Here is a 19,307-nt window from a genome sequence, read left to right as displayed (position 1 = left end):
TGTGTGTGTGTGCATTAATATGTTTATGAATGTACTACAGGGTCCATTTATTACCTAAAGAAGGGTGATATTTTGTTAATATTACATAGATTATGGACCCTGTGATGGCTCTTTTACAAAAATAAACAACTATTAAATATAATTTGCTAAGTCTTTTTGAGTGACAGATTTACTCCTTGGATATAAATATTTTGCCATGTATTAAACATGCATTTAGCCTGCTCAGTTTCTTTTACTGTAATATACTGTATCTCTAATTTAGACAAAGCCTGGAGTTATTCGCCCAGTTCCAATTATAATTAAACAAAAGGAGGACAACTATCAGCCAAATCCATTCAGAAAATATTTAGAAGAGAATCTGGATAATGACATTCAGCAGGTAAGAAGAATAAATGTAGACTGCGATCACACCATTTAGAATATGTTTTGTTTTCTTGAAGACAATGGTAATAATCAGTAAGGTACAATATGACTTGCTATATATTCCCTTGTTGCCTTGACACAAGCATGACTTCACCAATAGTTCAAATATTCCAGAGGTTTTCCCCCTCACTGAAACGTGCTATAAAGAAAATATTGCTAACGTTTCCTAGAATACAATATAAAAGATCCCATTATCCAGCGTGCCAGACATCATCTACTCCTTCGCTCACAATACTGCAAATCCGTACATATCACCTAAGTGATACCAGGAAAGCAGGCCTAAGTCCACAAGGCCCATTAAATCAGCTTCCAAACAGTAAAATATTTTAGACCTAGCAGACTCTCTAGTTACTCATACAGACTCCACATTCACCAAACTGGACAAAAATAGATGGATTGTAGGCTATGTGTCTAGTGCTGGGATCTATAATATCACAAGGCTCCTAAGGTCCCTTGAACAAGACAAACATGATTACAACCTAGTGGTAGTCCATATGGAAGTGCCAGTGGAACATGCAGAGATACATGATAGATCTTACTGTACATATGTTAGAGGCTGGAAAGACAGTGTTCTTGAGTAATATCTTGCCTTCAACAAGAATGATGCGTATATACCAAGACATGATAATTGACTTAACTGGTGACTATGTAGCTGGTGTTAGTGTATGAGGATCTACTGTGTCCACATGGAATGAGATGGGAGATAAGACCTCCTGTTTTACCGGGGAGGGACTTATGCTTCTTCTACCATAACTTCTACATAATTGCTAAAGCCTTTGCTACCCCCATAGTTCATTTTAAGCAGATTATCCATTTCTGCATAGCAACTTAAACCCAGATTTGGACAACATCATGTTAGCAGTACTCAGTGCTCAGAGTCTAAATAGAAAGATGGCAGAACTTCAGTCTCTCCTGCAACATGAGTACATTGATGTCTGCAGCGTTACTGACACATGTTTCATGCTTCAATAAGTGCCTATCATGCTATCAGGCACTTGGGCAACTGGGGAAGAGTATCTCTCTTTGTCAAAAATACCACCACCTCACTTCAGAATATGCATAATCCTATCTTGGAACTCCTGCACAACCAAATCCATTTTAACAAATCCAACTATCAATTTAGGGGACTTCAATTGACCAAGCAATGATTAGCACAGTAACATCTTTAAAAATGGATATGCTCATTTTATGGACTTTGTTAATATTAATGCATTGGAGCAAATTGTTAAACTACCTGCTGAAGAATCTAATGTTGTTGACCAGGTCCTTACCAACATAGTTCTGACCTGTCCCTCACCCAGCATCTCTTCATCCCTGCTTAAATCTGACCATAAACTTATCATCAATCTGAGTGGCACCACCTTACCAAAAGATGAGATTTTCTTTAGGGACGTCTTCAGGGAATGCCTACTTCAGCTTGTAGAAAACCTGCACAAATTCTGAACAATTCCCTGCAACTTAATCCAGCTGTTAAGGCAGCTGCATTCACCTCTATGTTTTTCCAACATCTATCAGCTGCATCCAAAAGTCTTTTTCACACGCCTTTTCAAAGGTAGCAACCAAATTATTCAAAGTTGGATTATATATACTTTTTTCTAATAGTAGATGAGTTAAATCCTTCATCTTGATTCTTGATGGCTATTTTTTTTTTTACTATGGAGAACTCATTTGTTTCAACAATATATAGTAAACAAACTTTTTCAAATGCACATTTACATTATAAAACCTGCCATCTTTAGCTCTATTAGAAAAAATATAGTGAAAGGACAACCTTTTAGATTTACTAGAATGAACTCCACTTATGAACTTTTTGATAAAAAAAAAAAAAAAAAAAAAAAAAAAACAGTTAAGATGTTTTTAGAAAGAAGTTCCCCGGGATTCATGAAGCTCGGCGCAAGGCCGGTGTAAGGCTTGCGCTGGCAGTGCAGTGTATAATTGGCGTAGCAGCGCCATATGCATAGTAATGAGTGCGCGCCGCAACCACAGACACGTGCAGAGGGCACGTGAGCGAGCCCAAGTAGGATGCGGCCGTAGGCTTGGCCAAGCCGGCAGGCGATGAGCAACCTAAAGTGCTGACTTCCACAGGCCGCCTGCAATAGTAACCGCACCAGCCAGGGTCCGTGGATAATGAAACGTACGCAGAGTATGCAACATAGTACCCGTTCACACAAAACGGAGAACCAAACATTAACCCACGAAGTCCAAATTGTACCCGTCCAAGGACAAAGGATACGCGTAATATACCGTGTCCGTCACGCAATGCACTGTCAGTGGGCATACCCAGTGAAGGTGTACCGCAGCATGTCAGCGCACCGCACCTACACAGAGGTAGCCACATGGGCATGGTCACCAGCAGTAGTGAGAGTACACAGCCGGGTAGCCATGTCGATATAACAACAAGAAGGAAACCAGATACTCTAAACACAGACAAACATGTGCATAGCAACATGTACTACATCCAGCAACGTGCCCGTCGCATACACATAGGACGGCGTATGCCTAAGCGTAATATCCAGAAGCAGAACCCATGCATGCAAATGTAATACACAACAGCCCCGTCATAGCATGTAACCCGCATCCATGTATGACCGTGCACCCAACCCAGCTAGCAGCCTTGCGCAGATGCACACCTACACACAATGGGTATACCTGAAATGTAGTAAGAAGTATTGTCCTAGGCAGTGCCACGCGGGCAAATATGTACCCCACATGTTAACATCCCACCTCAGGTACAGATATCCAAATGGCTGCATGTGAATGTGTCGGCAGAATGTGTACATCCCGCATGTGGTATGGACCTGTCGAAACCCCATAGGCGTGCACACGCCACGGTGCCCATAACTGTACACATCTGGACAAGGCAGTATGTTCAGCCACCGTAGTGATGATTAGCTATGCAGACATGTCAAACACAACACATATGGTGGAACATCTGCCCACCAAGCAGGATGCCCCAACAGGGTGCCACATGCACAGAAGGTGAAGGTGGGACATCACACGTTGAGAATAGTGTTGCCGGATGGCCAAACACCCACAGCCAACGCAAAGGATATAATAACATGTATATGCCTGGATGAATGGGTATGTCATAGCATGGGAATAGGCCAAGCTATCCAACATAATAGCCATGCGTACCAGATACAAACTGCCAGTAACACGCAGTAGTAATGCAGGAAGGCATACACGATTGTGGGAATAGCACAGGACATATGGCATGTGCCAAGTGTTGACGCATGACACAAATGTCCAGGATGGGGCTCCCTGCAAAGAGGAACATGTGCCAACCCCACCCCCCACAGATGTACTGGCAGTGGAAACACATCCCAAACACACACCAACACTACCGTCCATCCCACGATAGCAATGGAGGCAGGTCAAAGACCACCATGACGCGTGCACAAACAGGGACACGTGTAACCGTTGCCCAAACAACCCCCCACAGGCCAACAAATAATAGTATGGACATATGCATGTAATGCTGCGAAGGATGTGTGGTAGTCCTCAGTATCACAGAGGTAGGTACACAGATACACTGTAATCAACCGTGATGTATATGCACTGTACACAGCATACCTGCAGGTAATACATAGGTCAATCGTGCCACAGAAATATACACATACGAATGAGGATAGGGGATAGACAAGTGTGAATGGGACAAACTATGAACATAGGTTCATTGATCCATAGGTACATAGTAGGCTATCTGCCCAAGGGCAGCTATAACCCTAGCTCATAGTTATGTTGTCTGTGACAACCCTCCAGTCCAAATATAACAATGCCTATTATATTGCTGTACCTCTGTCAAGCAGTGACAATTAAGTAATCCCTGGGGTATATCTGCAATCCCCCATCCATTGGTCAAGATCCCCCTCAAACAAGGCCAGCGAGGCGCTCTGCCTCACATGTACTGGGATGTTGTTCCACAGCATAGTGAATGTCTGGGTGATGAATCTGTCCCTCCAACACATTCTATTAATGACCGTGTCAAGGTTCACGTCACCTGCCCCTGTGGTTCTGAGGGATGTAGATCCATTAGGTGAAGCATAGTCATCAAATATGGGTCAACATGGCCTTGTATGTCAGGCACAGGTCACCACTGAGCAAGTGGTATGTGACTGAATGGAGCAGGAGTCCTGTCAGTCGGGCAGCATAACACAAATTCCTGACACCCCGCATCCGTTTGACGATGAACCTATGGGGCCTTCCCAGCTGCTGCAGGTGTCGGGTCAGATATCTTCCGAACGGGGCAATGTACTCAATCATAGGTCTAATGAGTGATGAGTACAAGGAGACGATGACCTCCCCTGATCTAGATGTGAATCCCTGCACCATCAGTTGTGCAATGTAGAAGGTCTACCTAACTACGTTAGCAACGTGTGCATCGAACGAATGGTGACTGACAACCTGGGTCCCCAGATCCCTGGTAACTCCCTCTGTGCTCAGTGGATTGCCACCTATATGGCAGCTAGGGGTAACCATGTTCTTCCCGAAGGGTATGACTATGCATTTCCTGGCATTTAGCTGTAGGCCATGTCCCTGGCACCAGATATCCATATCTGTGAGGCCCTTCTGAAGGATATCTGTGTCAGATGTCCGTCCCACTATGGCACCCAGTTCGCAGTCATCTGCAAACATTGTCAGCCATAACCCCCCTGTGATTGCTTGTACTTTGGAAATGTAGATGCAGAAAAAGAGTGGACCCAGGACTGAGCCCCGTGGGACACCGCCTGTGACCAGCTGTGAGTCTGACATGGTGCCAGCAACTATGACCATGTGGGTTGTGTCACCTAGCCAGTTTGCAACCCATCCTGCGATGTACGGGTTCACATCCAAGCCGATGGGTTTATCAATGATACTTGAGGGGGGTATTGTGTTGAAGGCCTTTGCCAGGTCGAGGTAGGCTATATGGACTGCCCGACCCTCATCAATGGCCTCGGTGACTGTTCCTAAAACATCAACCAAGTTTTAAACGCATGATCTGCCTTTGACCAAGCCAAACAGGGTTGGATGCAAAGTATGCAAGTCCCCTATGTCGTCATCTATGAGTTCCATTATGATCCTTCCCCATGGCTTTGCAGATAAGGCTTGTCAAGCTAATGGGACGGTAATTACCAGGGTCAGTGGAGGCACTGCCCCTGTGAAGTGGGACTACAGTCGCCGTGCGCCACAACTTGGGTATGTTACCTGAGGTGAGGCTAAGATTAAACAGCCGTCCTAACTGTGGGTCTAATTCCTCAATGAGTTTGTGGAGTACACAGCCGGGACACCATCTGGTCCCATGGATGCTGTGTTCACTGCCTTGGGGAGAGCATGTCCCACCTGTGCGTTACAGAAGTTTCGGGGGCCACAATCCTCTGGTACAGACATCGCTCCATGTGGGGGGGGGGATGTTTGCACCGAACCTGTCAGCCAGTATGTTGGCAATGTGTGTATGTTCAGTAAACCTCACATCATCCTGAACCCAGTCCGAGCATATCTGGGAGTGTCCTCCCAGGTGTCCAACATAGCTAAAGAAGGCCGTATGATTGTCCGTCGAGTCCTTGGTGATATATCTGTCAGAGTTGCCCTGGATGATGTCATGAGAGCTTGTAGTTCTTCACATATAATGAGCAAGGGTGTCATACCTTACAAGGATTCTGCTCTGTCTTGTAGTAGCTACCTCCTTTTGTTGTAGAGCTTGTGTATGGCTGGGGTACACCAGACTGGATGCTTGGCATTGGTACAAAGACTCACAGTTGTGTAAGGGATTGCCTGATCCATGCAGTCCTGTAGGTGCTGGTAGAAGGCATATGTAAGTGATTCAGTGGCTTGAGTAATGTTTACCACTGGCTCAGGGGCCTTAAAGGAGACCACACTAGTGTTTAGAAGTGTGAAGTCGGCTTTTGAGAAAGCCATATGTATGGTAACTGGCACCACCCACAGCATTGTATGCCAATAGCAGAAGCTATTGCCAAATAACATATTATCATTTTTATCATTAAATTATTCATTATTATTTATGTAGTTATTTGTTTTAGCTACTTACACTTGAAAATGCCCGGTAAGACCGGGCGAAAGTGCTCGTGATCTACTTGTTTTGGTGGTGTTATTTTGACAATAAAGTGGCGATTCTTTCCTATTGGGAATTCTGAGGATGATTTAAAGCAGTTGCTAACCTGCATCTTTGGATGTACACCATTTGGTTTCAGTTTTGAAAAACCTGGTTTTCGTAGCACTACATAATATGGGTAGTCAAACAGACATCCGCGATTGGGGAACATACAGCAGCAGTCAAAACCACTGGCCAGATGGACACAGTCCAACAAGTTCTACACTTTACATATGCACATTGGTGTCCATTGTAGGACCCCAAAAATTGATCCGTATGCTATATCATCCAGCTGCTACCGTTCCACCCAGAAGAAGCGACAGCCGTGACTACGGCATAGCTAGACATATGCACCACCAGCGTGTTTAAGGTTGATGACAACTGTCCATGAAATGCAGGACATATGAACAGAAATCCCCAGATTGTCGAGTCCATAGAAGTGCATCCACATCCCAGTCCCGCACACATGAAGGATGTGTAATGGGTACCGTCGAGGGTTGCAGCCATGGGATCGTGGGTATGCAGAAATGGGGCTCGGTGTTGTTTGGCAGATAATCCATTGTCCCACCCCGTGGGAGGGATGTGGGTATAGCACATGCCTTACTCCCCACTAATAATGCAAAGCATCCACCGGATAATGCTAAATGCAGGTGTGAAATGTGTACAGCCCTATACCAGTGTCCAGTAGGCAATTCCCATGGATGGACAAGCGTACGACCAAGATGGCACCCATAACTGCAAACCTGGTGGAATTACACAGCTGCAGTAAGGCATAACACAGGAAATACAGATAGGGACTACAGTAGACACTCCCCATACAAAGTCAGACCGCCGTGCGAATACCGGCGTACACAGCACTCAATCTGCCAACACCAAAATGGGGATCACTCGCTGCCATACTGCGGAACAAATGGGCGACCTGTGGAACGCATACTAATGGCACACCAACAACGTCAACTAGGAAGGTCAGTCAAAACCACTGGCCAGATGGACACAGTCCAACAAGTTCTACACTTTACATATGCACATTGGTGTCCATTGTAGGACCCAAAAATTGATACGTATGGAATATCATACAGCTGTTATCATTCTACCAGAAGAAGCGACAGCCGTGACTACGGCACAGCTAGACATATGCACCACCAGCGTGTTTAAGGTTGATGACAAGTGTCCATGAAATGCAGGACATATGGACAGAAATCCCCAGAGTTCCGAGTCCATAGAAGTGCGTCCACATCCCAGTCCCACACACATGAAGGATGTGTAATGGGTACCATCGAGTGTTGCAGCCATGGGATCCTGGGTATGCAGAAATGGGGCTCGGTGTTGTTTGGCAGATAATCCATTGTCCCGCCCCGTGGGAGGGATGTGGGTGTAGCACATGCCTTACTCCACACTAATAATGCAAAGCATCCACCAGATAATGCTAAATGCAGGTGTGAACTGTGTACAGCCCTATACCAGTGTCCAGTAGGCAATTCCCATGGATGGACAAGCGTACGACCAAGATGGCACCCATAACTGCAAACCTGGTGGAATTACACAGCTGCAGTAAGGCATAACACAGGAAATACAGATAGGGACTACAGTAGACACTCCCCATACAAAGTCAGACTGGCGTGCGAATACCGGCATACAGAGCACTCAATCTGCCAGCAAGAAAATGGGGATCACTCGCTTCCATACTGCGGAACAAATGGGCGACCTGTGGAACACATACTAATGGCACACCAACAACGTCAACTAGGAATGTCATAAGATGGTTAAACTATGGCGTTCCCACTTATAAAGAACATCCTTCAATGAATTCATAGGATCTACATGTTATGGTGGTGTTATTTTGACAATACAGTGGCGGATATTTCCTGTTGTGACTTCTGAGGATTATTTAAAGCAGTTGCTAACCTGCATCTTTGGATGTACACCATTTGGTTTCAGTTTTGAAAAACCTGGATTTCGTAGCACTACATAATATGGGTAGTCAAACAGACATCCGCGATTGAGGAACATGCAGCAGCAGTCAAAACCACTGGCCAGATGGACACAGTCCAACAAGTTCTACACTTTACATATGCACATTGGTGTCCATTGTAGGACCCAAAAATTGATCCGTGCGGAATATCATACAGCTGTTATCGTTCTACCAGAAGAAGCGACAGCCGTGACTATGGCACAGCTAGACATATGCACCACCAGCGTGTTTAAGGTTGATGACAAGTGTCCATGAAATGCAGGACATACGAACAGAAATCCCCAGATTTCCGAGTCCATGGAAGTGCGTCCACATCCCAGTCCCACACACATGAAGGATGTGTAATGGGTACCGTCGAGTGTTGCAGCCATGGGATCCTGGGTATGCAGAAATGGGGCTCGGTGTTGTTTGGCAGATAATCCGTTGTCCCGCCCCGTGGGAGGGATGTGGGTGTAGCACATGCCTTACTCCCCACTAATAATGCAACGCATCCACCGGATAATGCTAAATGCAGGTGTGAAATGTGTATAGAGATAGGGACTACAGTAGACACTCCCCATACAAAGTCAGACCGCCGTGCGAATACCGGCGTACACAGCACCCAATCTGCCAGCAAGAAAATGAGGATCACTCGCTTCCATACTGCGGAACAAATGGGCGACCTGTGGAACACATATTAATGGCACACCAACAATGTCAACTAGGAAGGTCATAGGATGGTTAAACTATGGCGTTCCCACTTATAAAGAACATCCTTCAATGAATTAGTAGGATCTACATGTTTTGGTGGTGTTAGTTTTGACAATACAGTGGCGGATATTTCCCATTGGGACTTCTGAGGTTTATTTAAACCAGTTGCTAACCTGCATCATCGGATTTACACCATTTGGGTTCATTTCAGAAAAATGTGGTTTTCGTAGCACTACCTAATATGTGTAGTCAAACAGTCATCCGCGATTGGGGAACATACAGCAGCAGTCAAACCCACTGGCCAGATGGACACAGTCCAACAAGTTCTACACTTTACATATGCACATCGGTGTCCATTGTAGGACCCCAAAAATTGATCCGTACGCCACATCTACCAGCTGCGATCGAGCGACCTAGAAGGAGTGAACAGCCATGACTACGGCACAGCTAGACATATGCACCACCAGCGTGTTTAAGGTTGATCACAAGTGTCCATGAAATGCAGGACATATGAACAGAAATCCCCAGATTGTCGAGTCCATAGAAGTACGTCCACATCCCAGTCCCGCACACATGAAGGATGTGTAATGGGTACCGTCGAGGGTTGCAGCCATGGGATCCTGGGAATGCAGAAATGGGGCTCGGTGTTGTTTGGCAGATAATCCGTTGTCCCGCCCCGTGGGAGGGATGTGGGTATAGCACATGCCTTACTCCACACTAATAATGCAAATCATCCACCGGAGAATGCTAAATGCAGCTGTGAAATGTGTACAGCCCTATACCAGTGTCCAGTAGGCAATTCCCATGGATGGACAAACGTACGACCAAGATGGCACCCATAACTGCAAACCTGGTGGAATTACACAGCTGCAGTAAGGCATAACACAGGAAATACAGATAGGGACTACAGTAGACACTCCCCATACAAAGTCAGACCACCGTGCGAATACCGGCATACATAGCACTCAATCTGCCAGCACCAAAATGGGGATCACTCGCTTCCATACTGCGGAACAAATGGGCGACCTGTGGAACACATACTAATGGCACACCAACAACGTCAACTAGGAAGGTCATAGGATGGTTAAACTATGGCGTTCCCACTTATAAAGAACATCCTTCAATGAATTAATAGGATCTACATGTTTTGGTGGTGTTAATTTGACAATACAGTGGTGGATATTTCCTATTGAGACCTCTAAGGATTAGTTAAAGCAGTTGCTAACCTGCATCATTAGATTAACACCATTTGGGTTCATTTTAGAAAAACCTGGTTTTCGTAGCACTACATAATATGGGTAGTCAAACAGACATCCGTGATTGGGGAACATACAGCAGCAGTCAAAACCACTGGCCAGATGGACACAGTCCAACAAGTTCTACACTTTACATATGCACATTGGTGTCCATTGTAGGACCCCAAAAATTGATCCGTACGCAATATCAACCAGCTGCGATCGATAGACACAGAAGAACTGACAGCCGTGACTATGGCACAGCTAGACATATGCACCACCAGCGTGTTCAAGGTTGATGACAAGTGTCCATGAAATGCAGGACATATGAACAGAAATCCCCAGATTGTCGAGTCCATAGAAGTGCGTCCACATCCCAGTCCCGCACACATGAAGGATGTGTAATGGGTACCGTCGAGGGTTGCAGCCATGGGATCCTGGGTATGCAGAAATGGGGCTCGGTGTTGTTTGGCAGATAATCCGTTGTCCCGCCCCGTGGGAGGATTGTGGGTGTAGCACATGCCTTACTCCCCACTAATAATGCAAAGCATCCACCGGATAATGCTAAATGCAGGTGTGAAATGTGTACAGCCCTATACCAGTGTCCATTAGGCAATTCCCATGGATGGACAAGCGTACGACCAAGATGGCACCCATAACTGCAAACCTGGTGGAATTACACAGCTGCAGTAAGGCATAACACAGGAAATACAGATAGGGACTACAGTAGACACTCCCCATACAAAGTCAGACCATCGTGCGAATACCGGCGTACACAGCACTCTATCTGCCAGCACCAAAATGGGGATCACTCGCTGCCATACTGCGGAACAAATGGGCGGCCTGTGGAACACATACTAATGGCACACCAACAACGTCAACTAGGAAGGTCATAGGATGGTTAAACTATGGCGTTCCGACTTATAAAGAACATCCTTCAATGAATTAATAGGATCTACATGTTATGGTGGTGTTATTTTGACAATACAGTGGCGGATATTTCCTATTGTGACTTCTGAGGATTATTTAAAGCAGTTGCTAACCTGTATCTTTGGATGTACACCATTTGGTTTCAGTTTTGAAAAACCTGGATTTCGTAGCACTACATAATATGGGTAGTCAAACAGACATCCGCGATTGGAGAACATACAGCAGCAGTCAAAACCACTGGCCAGATGGACACAGTCCAACAAGTTCTACACTTTACATATGCACATTGGTGTCCATTGTAGGACCCCAAAAATTTAACCCTATGCAATATCTACCAGCTGCGATCGAGCGACCCTGAAGGAGTAACAGCCATGACTACGGCACAGCTAGACATATGCACCACCAGCGTGTTTAAGGTTGATGACAAGTGTCCATGAAATGCAGGACATATGAAGAGAAATCCCCAGATGGTCGAGTCCATAGAAGTGCGTCCACATCCCAGTCCCGCACACATGAAGGATGTGTAATGGGTACCGTCGAGGGTTGCAGCCATGGGATCATGGGTATGCAGAAATGGGGCTCGGTGTTGTTTGGCAGATAATCCGTTGTCTCGCCCCGTGGGAGGGATGTGGGTATAGCACATGCCTTACTCCACACTAATAATGCAAAGCATCCACCGGATAATGCTAAATGCAGGTGTGAAATGTGTACTGCCCTATACCAGTGTCCAGTAGGCAATTCCCATGGGTGGACAAGCGTATGACCAAGATGGCACCCATAACTGCAAACCTGGTGGAATTACACAGCTGCAGTAAGGCATAACACAGGAAATACAGATAGGGACTACAGTAGACACTCCCCATACAAAGTCAGACCGCCGTGCGAATACCGGCGTACACAGCACTCAATCTGCCAGCACCAAAATGGGGATCACTCGCTTCCATACTGCGGAACAAATGGGCGACCTGTGGAACACATACCAATGGCACACTAAAAACTTCAGCTAGGAAGGTCATAGGATGGTTAAATTATGGCGTTCCCACTTACAAAGAACATCCTTCAGTGAATTAATAGGATTAATGTCAATTGACCATGGAATACACCTAATCAACATCAAAGAACCGCTGGCACCTTATGGCACACAATCCAAAACACACATAGGTAGATGAAACAGTCAACGTAGACATTGTCCAGGACAGGTCCCAAATGGTATACAAAGGTTCCTTCATAGACAAGTAAGCGCTTTCACCTGTAGGCTCCGTCAGACTTACACATAACATAAAAGCATCCAGGCTTTAAATAACCCCCCTTACACTTTCATTGGTCAATTTCTCAGCAAACAATGAACATTTAACCACAGCATATAAAGCACAGACGCAATGTTAACTACACACACATATATTAACATCTCCAAAAACATCCTATTAAAACATGTATTATATGATATTGTCCTATGCCTAATACTCATCAATCAAAGATCTAACAATATATATAGAAGATATGTATATCATATCAATGTAATACAGTGGTAAACAACTGAAAGAGTGGACTAATGTGCGTTAACTGTATATCTGTACCTAAACTACATTCCTGTTACGGGGATTTAAGCCACCTGCTTCTCAAAAGAGGCTTCATCAGTGTTTCATCAGTCAGCCCTGGTGTGTGGTCAACCCTCCACCTAATAATCCATCTAAATCCGCATTCTAAAGCATAGTTGATGAGGTCCCCCCTCTGGTATTATAACTTAGCCTTTCATAAAACACTGAATGTAAACGTATGCCTTGTGATGTGCTCACAGCCAGCCGTAGGCATACGCCAATCCTGCGGCTGCCTAGGGCGCCGCACTAGTAGGGCCACCTGTCTAGTAGGTATGTCATGTAGGTACACCAGGATGGGGGCACCATGTGTTGTGGTGGTGGGCGCCATGGAGCCCTATAGCCTAGGGCAGCGGTCGATCTAAGGCCGCTGCCGTAGGAGGGGTAGTACGGTCTGCAGGTATGTGCAGAAGTGCACATGAAACAGCGGTTCACAAGGATTACCCATAGTGGTGACACCTGCACAGATGGCTATAGCGGGACACACACACGACCATGCATACAGCACAGTTAGACATACACACACCATAAATAGGCAATTATACACAAGGTTTATGGCGTGTACGGGTACAGTGTCAGTACAGCAAGGATAGCTGTCTGCCACGATATCCAGCAGATGGCTCTAGGGTGTTCTGGAATACGGACGTTGCATGGACAATGAGTGGATATGCATCGTACCACAGTTCTATGTGTCAGCCGTGCAAATATGCGATACATGGGACAGACAGCTGTCCATGCAAGAGCAGCGCTATGGGCACAACATAGGTATGTAGATATACAACGAGAGAGATACAGACAGACACATGTGGCAAGGCCGTGAGTGTAACGTACACAGCACCACCCCACCACACCATAGCAGGGTGCACGTGGAGAACACGCTACGGAGGTCGCCAACCACAGCAGGCACACAGGCAGTCCACGAGCTGCGTCTCACCATCCACAAACACAGGGATGGCGGCAGGATATGAGTGCTTCACGGAAACTCTAAAGCCATACCCTATGAACCCATGTGGCTGGGAGCATAGACACACACACACATCTGGCAGGCATGGTGATTGACCACACCCCCACATACCCAACCGCACAACAGTATGACACAGGTATGGAACGCGCTACGTGGACCACCGAACACAGCACCGTCAGAGGCACATGTCCAGGTGGGTGACAACATCCGTAAAGGAATAGCCGCCGATAGCCAAGGTATGTGTTGCCAAGCGTCTAAAATAACTACACTCTACTAGGGAAGCTGTGAACACACACACCCCACACACACATGGGGAAGGGCCGGGAGTCGAACCTATGCCTACCTACATGTACTCACTACAGCATGATGCATTTACAGAATGTGCGACCGAGATTACTGAGCACAGCGCTGTCAGAGGCATACTTCTAGGCGCGTGACATTATCCGTAAGAGAATAGCTGGCAATAGCCAAGGTATGTGTTGCGAAGCATCTAAAAGCTTGTTCATCCACAGAGGCAGCTGGAAACACACACACACACCTCACACACACACAGGAAAGGGCCGGGAGTCGAACCTATGCCTACCTACATGTACTCACTACAGCATGATGCATTTACAGAACGCGCTACCGAGATTACTGAGCACAGTGCTGTCAGAGGCATACTTCTAGGCGGGTGACATCATCCGTAAGGGAATAGCTGACAATAGCCAAGGTATGTGTTGCGAAGCGTCTAAAAGCATGTTCATCTGCAGAGGCAGCTGGAAACACACACACACACACACCTCACACACACACGGGGAAGGTCCGGGAGTCGAACCTATACCTACCTACATGAACTCACTACAGCATGATGCATTTACAGAACACGCTACCAAGATTACTAAGCACAGCGCTGTCAGAGGCATACTTCTAGGTGGGTGACATCATCCGTAAGGGAATAGGTGACAATAGCCAAGGTATGTGTTGCGAAGCATCTAAAAGCATGTTCATCTGCAGATGCAGCTGGAAACACACACACACACACACACACACACACCTCACACACACACAGGGAAGGTCTGGGAGTTGAACCTACGTCTACCTACATGAACTCACTACAGCATGATGCATTTACAGAACGCGCTACCGAGATTACTGAGCACAGCGCTGTCAGAGGCATACTTCTAGGCGGGTGACATCATCCGTAAGGGAATAGCTGACAATAGCCAAGGTATGTGTTGCGAAGCGTCTAAAAGCATGTTCATCTGCAGAGGCAGCTGGAAACACACACACACACACACACACACACACACACACACACACGGGAAAGGGCTGGGAGTCGAACCTATGCCTACCTACATGAACTCACTACAGCATGATGCATTTACGGAACGCGCTACCAAGATTACTGAGCACAGCGCTGTCAGAGGCATACTTCTAGGTGGGTGACATCATCCGTAAGGGAATAGCTGACAATAGCCAAGGTATATGTTGCGAAGCATCTAAAAGCATGTTCATCTGCAGAGGCAGCTGGAAATACACACACACACGGGGAAGGTCCGGGAGTCGAACCTATGCCTACCTACATGAACTCACTACAGCATGATGCATTTACAGAACGCGCTACCGAGATTACTGAGCACAGCGCTGTCAGAGGCATACTTCTAGGCGGGTGACATCATCCGTAAGGGAATAGCTGACAATAGCCAAGGTATGTGTTGCGAAGGGTCTAAAAGCATGTTCATCTGCAGAGGCAGCTGGAAACACACACACACACACACACACACACACACACACACCTCAGACACACACGGGGAAGAGCCGGGAGTCGAACCTACGCCTACCTACATGAACTCACTACATCCTGATGCATTTACAGAATGCGCTACCAAGATTACTGAGCACAGTGCTGTCAGAGGCATACTTCTAGGCGGGTGACATCATCCGTAAGGGAATAGCTGACAATAGCCAAGGTATGTGTTGCGAAGCGTCTAAAAGCATGTTCATCTGCAGAGACAGCTGGAAACACACACACACACACACACACGCCTCACACACACACACACAGGGAAGGGCCGGGAGTTGAACCTACGCCTACCTACATGAACACACTACAGCATGATGCATTTACAGAACGCGCTACCGCAGAGGCAAGGCAGCCGATAGGGAATGAAGACAGAGTGCGCAGTCACACAGCATGTTACCATCCCAAGGTGGCCGTACAGTAACACGGTAGTGCTGCAGTCGGGAATACCAACTAACTACGGAGCAGTACATCACGACATGAATACGGGATGCACCACATACAGTATACCCTATGAGAGGGCATCCGGCGTGCAGGATGTAGGCAGCCATTGTGGCATAACAGCCACATATGAGTCACCTGGATGGTCACCATGGCTATGCAGGATGTCATTGGCCATGGCTACACGCCTAGTAGCAGACATCGGTGCTGACTGTAGAGTGTACCGAATGGTGTACGGGCCATGCCCTCACACCTAGCTGGGCGAAGGGAGACAGACATGCTCACGGGTATCAACGGAGACGGGCGGTGTGCACTGTACTGTGTGTCCATCTACACAGCTGCTTACTGGGCATGCTCAGACACTTAGAATCTGCACAGTGCAGACATGCATACACATGGGGCGACGGCATGGGAGGCAGAATGTGGACTGTCGTGTGTGTCCACCCACACAACAGCAACCCGGCCATGCCACAGATGTGGCAGTTCGAAGGAAACAGGCATGCACACGGGGTATCAATGCAGACCGGCGCAGTGTGCACTGTACTGTGTGTCCATCTACACAGCTGCTTACTGGGCATGCTCAGACACTTAGAATCTGCACAGTGCAGACATGCATACACATGGGGCGACGGCATGGGAGGCAGAATGTGGACCGTCGTGTGTGTCCACCCACACAACAGCAACCCGGCCATGCTACAGACGTGGCAGTTGCGAAGGGGAAATAGGCATGCACACGGGGTATCAATGCAGACGGGCGCGGTGTGCACTGTACTGTGTGTCCATCTACACAGCTGCTTACTGGGCATGCTCAGACACTTAGAATCTGCACAGTGCAGACATGCATACACATGGGGCGGAATCATGGGAGGCAGAATGTGGACCGTCGTGTGTGTCCACCCACACAACAGCAACCCAGCCATGCTCACACACGTAGTATGTGCTACGCACCGTCCGGCATGCAGACGGAGTGCACACACTGCAAGTCACGGCCAGGTAAACCCGTACACACGCACAGGGTGGACACACATGCAGTCACACGTACACACACAGATGACAGCACAGGCGTCACGGGTGTAGGCTGAACATGTACACACTGTAGTGAACACTATAGCTGCTATGCCAGCAGCCATGTCATCGGTGCAGCAGTATGCCTCATGGTCCAGCAACTGCATGTGACATATGTCCAGAAGACTATGTGGCGGTGTACGTCCATCGTGCAGAGTACACATGTACTATCAATGATCCCACAGGTGTGATGTAGTCCACCCATACCGGTATACATGGACAGGCGTGCTCCACACATACCACGGGCCTGACACAGATATGACACATGACTGCAGCTGTACCACAGTGAAACAATGTCCGGATATGTCACATATGTGATTTCCTGGCTGTGTGCATGGACTGCACGCAGGACACATATGAAGCCTGTGATGTACCACATGCATAACACAGGCATACGTGGTAATACACACACGAAGGGAAGGCGGACACATGTCTGTGGTATGCACCGCCTACAGGGTGTAGCGGTGTTCACTGGGACGCATACCCTTGTACAGTTTGCCTGGGACAGCTGTGATACCATACCACAGTCCATGTTCCATGTATGTTGACACACATGTCACAACGTAGCAATGCATACACACATGGCAACAGGGGATACATGTGACACGTGTACTGTGCACGGTGCAGCCGTGCATGAGTGGTGTCTGGTGTCCATAACACAGTTGCAACCCCCTACCACATGCATACCCATCATGGGGGCCGTCATATGGTGGCATAGTAACAGCACGCATGGCAGTCTGTGTGTACACCATGTGTTTAAACACCTGTCCACATGCATGTGTGCAGGTGCTGGTCACAGGTGTGTCACACACCATCCTACTCTGCCATGTGCATACAGTCTGCTATGTCGCCTTTACATGACAGCGCTGCCATGATGCATACCCATCGGCCATGCGTCATCGACCATATGTCACATTGCCACTGTAACCCCTACCACCTCCCAAGTGCAGATATTGGCACAGCTGCCAGATACAGTGGTAGTACGCAGGATGCACCACATACCGCTGCACGCCTGCACATATCCCATGTAGCGGGTGTGGCATTCCTAGCACCAACATGTGTGGAGGAATGTGTGCCCATGTATGCCACAGATCGGGGGGACTATGTGCCACGTGCCACACATCACTGTACACCATGGTAGAGATCTGTACCTACCTCAGTGTGGGGTGCATCGATGTGGATGGTGCAGTACATGCAACACGTCATCCCTCCGTGTAGACATGTGTGGCCATCACCATGTCAGTGTGTCAACATGTGTGTATGTCTGCTGCCTGTTGTGAGGGTGTATGCAGATATAGTGTTGTGACTGGACACTGACCACACAGGGTGACCATCCCGTACTGGTGCTGCATTGTACAGCCCTGTCAATGCCATACCTGTGAGCCTTACTGGCCACCTGTGCAAGACCACCCCCTGTGACATGGCGCATGGGTGCATTGTCTTGTGAGGGTGCTGACCACACAGACAGGTGTCCCCATCTGCACACAATGGTGCGTGTGCCATACAGGTGTACGCACCGCGATTGCGGGCATATTCCCGTACCGGTACAGCATCCGACTGCTGCACACCGTGCACCACAGCTGACAGGTGACACCTGCAGTCAGTAGCCAGCACACTGCGTACGACACCTGCAGAATGTCACCATACCTGTACTGTGTCATGCCATGTATGTGATGTCTCTGTCCACCGTAGCTTGTGGCACCGACCACAGGCGTCAGGTGCAGTATATGTGTGGACATGTGCGTCATGTACCGTGTAAGCAACGTTACACTGTATCTGGCTCCGTGCTGCACAGGTTTATGTGTATAACCTCTCTTCTTGCAATCCCGACTGTCTGTTCTCTATATCACAAAAGCTCTGCACCTGCTCCCATAGTATTCCTACATAGGTAAAGTACATGTATACTAAATGGAGTACTACACTGGCCTAGAATCCCCTTGTGTACCCACTTCCCTATAGGTGCCTTCTGACCCGGTTACACAGCAAATGCATTCACGTTCTCTGGCATGTCGAAGGGTCAATTGCTAGCGACCTCTCCTGTTCAGATGGTGAATCTGGGTGTACTGGGCACTGTTACAGGTTTCTCATGGACACGGACAAGCCGCACCACCCCCAATGAAC

The 19,307-nt window shown here is 47.5% G+C and overlaps 1 protein-coding gene across 10 annotated transcripts in view; it reads left to right on the top strand.

Moving 5' to 3' along the window:
* The window catches only part of LOC122795548 (muscular LMNA interacting protein), a 2,709,240-nt gene that overhangs the window by 1,996,900 nt on the left and 693,033 nt on the right, over positions 1 to 19,307 (top strand). For all 10 annotated transcript variants that reach the window (XM_044063771.1, XM_044063763.1, XM_044063765.1 and 7 more), the window contains one exon: positions 263 to 379. In XM_044063771.1, the coding sequence (XP_043919706.1) occupies positions 263 to 379 (117 nt within the window). The remainder of the gene's footprint in view (positions 1 to 262; positions 380 to 19,307) is intronic.

This window comes from Protopterus annectens, chromosome 2.part2 (assembly GCF_019279795.1).
Source record: "Protopterus annectens isolate FY-2018-M chromosome 2.part2, PAN1.0, whole genome shotgun sequence".
Classification (NCBI taxonomy): domain Eukaryota; kingdom Metazoa; phylum Chordata; order Ceratodontiformes; family Protopteridae; genus Protopterus; species Protopterus annectens.
This window is presented reverse-complemented; position numbering and strand designations above follow the sequence as displayed.